Source organism: Drosophila willistoni (genome assembly GCF_018902025.1).
Source record: "Drosophila willistoni isolate 14030-0811.24 chromosome 2L unlocalized genomic scaffold, UCI_dwil_1.1 Seg196, whole genome shotgun sequence".
In the NCBI taxonomy this organism is placed as follows: domain Eukaryota; kingdom Metazoa; phylum Arthropoda; class Insecta; order Diptera; family Drosophilidae; genus Drosophila; species Drosophila willistoni.
The window spans coordinates 5,051,599-5,054,448 of record NW_025814048.1 but is presented as its reverse complement, the minus strand read 5'-3'; the positions used below and the strand labels follow the sequence as shown (position 1 = coordinate 5,054,448).

Genomic DNA, 2,850 nt, shown 5'->3' with positions numbered 1-2,850 from the left:
TTTAAGTAAAGTTAGCCGAATTAATTTAGCAGCTGTTTTCGTTTTGTCAAGATCGCAGACAAATATGTATATAAATAATTACCGTAAACATGTCAAACAGAATGCAAAAACCAGATGGATTTGTAAATATTTTGAGCTGTAAAGAAGTTTCAATACCCTTACAGTTGTTTCTATTAAGAGTAAACTTCTTTGTGCGTTTTGTTTGTACTTCAAATATTGAGAGAAATTGTTTATTTACATCGTGCACTAAATTAATGGATTGTTGAAAATAAACAGCTTGGGTTTCCTTTAAAAATACATGTTCATATATACAGTTTGTCAAGTAATTTTTTGCAAAATGATAAAAGTCACACAAATTCATTTATCAACTTATAATTTATTACAAATCATTACTTTTTCAAACTTAACTTATAGGTTAAAGTATTCTTAACACATATAAGGCACAAATACCATCAGGAAGACCAATTAAATACATACAAAAGTGAGTTTTTCGATTGGTTTTAAATTGGAACCTGGAGTCAAATTGAAAATTTGTGGTATACAGTTTATCTTAGTTTTACTAGATCTAAAACTTTTTCTTAGGGCCCAAAGGCGTACAAGTTTTTTTTACAAATTTTGAAAATGTTTCTTTGTTTTTATTGCGGGGTCCTAATTTCGGGGCTTTTTATCAAAATTCATTTTAAAAAAACCTTCAATAAATTTTACTTTTGTAAAATATTTGTCGAAAATATTGAAGAATTGTTTAGTAATCTTATAATAACATCAATTTAATAAAAATATTAACTTATTACAAAAAAGTACAAAAAGTATTTTTTTTTTTTTTACTTTAAAATTAATTATACTTGAGGTTTATTAGTTTTGTGATTTATAGAAATAAATATAGTCATAAGAAAATTATAGTCTAAGGCTGCTGCCTTAAAGTTTAACCTAATGGGAAAGAAAGGGATCAAAATTGACGAAAAATCTGTTCATGTACAAGTATGTATATATATTTTGGAAATTAGGTAGTGATCCGATGTGATTTGAGTTTTAGAAACTGAAGATTATGAGAGGATCGTATTTATTAGTGTTGAAGTAATGAGCTCCAACTGAAACTAATCTCGCGTTTTACCACATCAATTTACTTTCCGTTTTATAAAGTTTGATAAGGAATTTACAAAACAGAGACTACAATTATAGTCATTGAACCAAATGGTCCCCCATTTTAGGGGTAGGGTATAAGAAAGTGGGACAAGAACTTGTCAATCTGTCGATAATATGAAAGCGGGATGTAAAAAAAGCCAAAGAATAATAATAAAATGAAAGAAAAGGGAGCAAAGAAGAATTAGCAACAAAGAAATAAAACGGGTTTTCCATACAAAAGAAGCGAGAAGAAAGCGGCTTACACACACACCCACAACACACACATACTAGGGTAGAAGGTAAGAAACCGGTTCACTGAACCTTTTAACCCCCTCCGCAACATAAACTGGAAATGCAAACTCTCTGATGTTTATCACAAAAAGTAGTAGTTATTTGTATTTATTAATATATATATTTATGATAGAATATAGTTGAGCAAACGTAAGATCTAAGAATGGAAAAAAAGAACAAATCTCTTAATAAGCAAAAATGTGTGTGGTTTTTAAATGCAAAATCAACTTTTTGTTTTCATTGCTTGATGATTTTTATTTATTATTAAAATTCTGTTTGGAGTTCTTCCAATCTCTGTGTGTGTTTACGTTTATTCAGTGGCATCAGTCTTGGAGACGGAGAATGGTTCTGGTACTGGCAGAGATCCGCTGTTGGCAATGACCACATCCTTGACAGGACGATCACGGGCATCGGTGGCAGACGATTCAATTTTGCGCACCACATCCATGCCGGACAGAATTTTGCCAAAGACGACATGACGACCATCCAACCAGCTGGTCTGCTTGGTGGTAATAAAGAATTGTGAACCATTGGTGTCCTTGCCAGCATTGGCCATGCTCAACCAACCGGAGCCATAGTGCTTCAGCTTGAAGTTCTCATCTTCGAAGCGTTCACCATAGATGGACCGACCGCCAGTGCCATCGCCTTTGGTGAAATCTCCACCCTGGATCATAAAGTCCTTGATGATGCGATGGAACTTGCTGCCCTTGTAACTAGACACACAAAGAAAAGAGCAAAACAGCAACAGGGAATAAATAAATTAGTAAACACTTTAATTGAATTTGCACAAACGAATTTACATTAATTTGTTGCTTTTGTTAAACAATTTCCCATAGCAAAAGGCCACGTAGTTTATTATTGAAGCGTCTTGAATTATCTAACCTATAAATCTTGGTCTAGCCGCCTCTCTTTCGCACTCATTGCAATTGTATTCAATTGCACGGTTAATCTATTTCACTTACCCCTCTCCTTGAGGCTTCTCGGCCAACTCCTTGAAGTTCCTCACCGTCTTCTCCACCGTCTTGCCGAATAGACCAATCTCAATGCGTCCCGCCGATTCACCGCCAATTGTGATGTCAAAGAACACCTACCAGACATACGTCATCAAACGGAATTAAAATAAATAACACATAAATCAAAACGTCATAAAGGGAACAGAGGGGGGGCAAATGGCGGCTGTCTGTGTTTGCATCTGTATGTATACCACCAACGCTTTGCCTATTGTGTATCTGTACGTGTGTGGGTGTGTGTGTGTGTGTGTGTATACCTTGTCGGTCACTTTGGGTCCTTTACTATCATCAGCCAAGACAATGCCGGCCAGGCCGAGAGCGCACAAAGCGGTTAGCAACTTCATCGTTTGAATATTTGACAGCGAATAACGGAAAAAAATAAGCCCTCGCAACGATTCGTCTTGATTTTTTGATTTCGCCTTGTCTC

At 35.1% G+C, this 2,850-nt stretch overlaps 1 protein-coding gene across 1 annotated transcript; it reads right to left on the bottom strand.

The window, feature by feature from the left end:
• Nucleotides 1-1,491: 1,491 nt before the first annotated feature.
• Nucleotides 1,492-2,850, bottom strand: LOC6639941 (peptidyl-prolyl cis-trans isomerase 6). The gene is made up of 3 exons (XM_002063330.3): nucleotides 2,681-2,850; nucleotides 2,376-2,500; nucleotides 1,492-2,126 (listed from the first exon to the last, which is right to left on the bottom strand). The coding sequence occupies exons 1-3, from the start codon at nucleotides 2,765-2,767 to the stop codon at nucleotides 1,724-1,726; spliced, it is 615 nt and encodes a 204-aa protein (XP_002063366.1). The 5' UTR covers nucleotides 2,768-2,850; the 3' UTR covers nucleotides 1,492-1,723.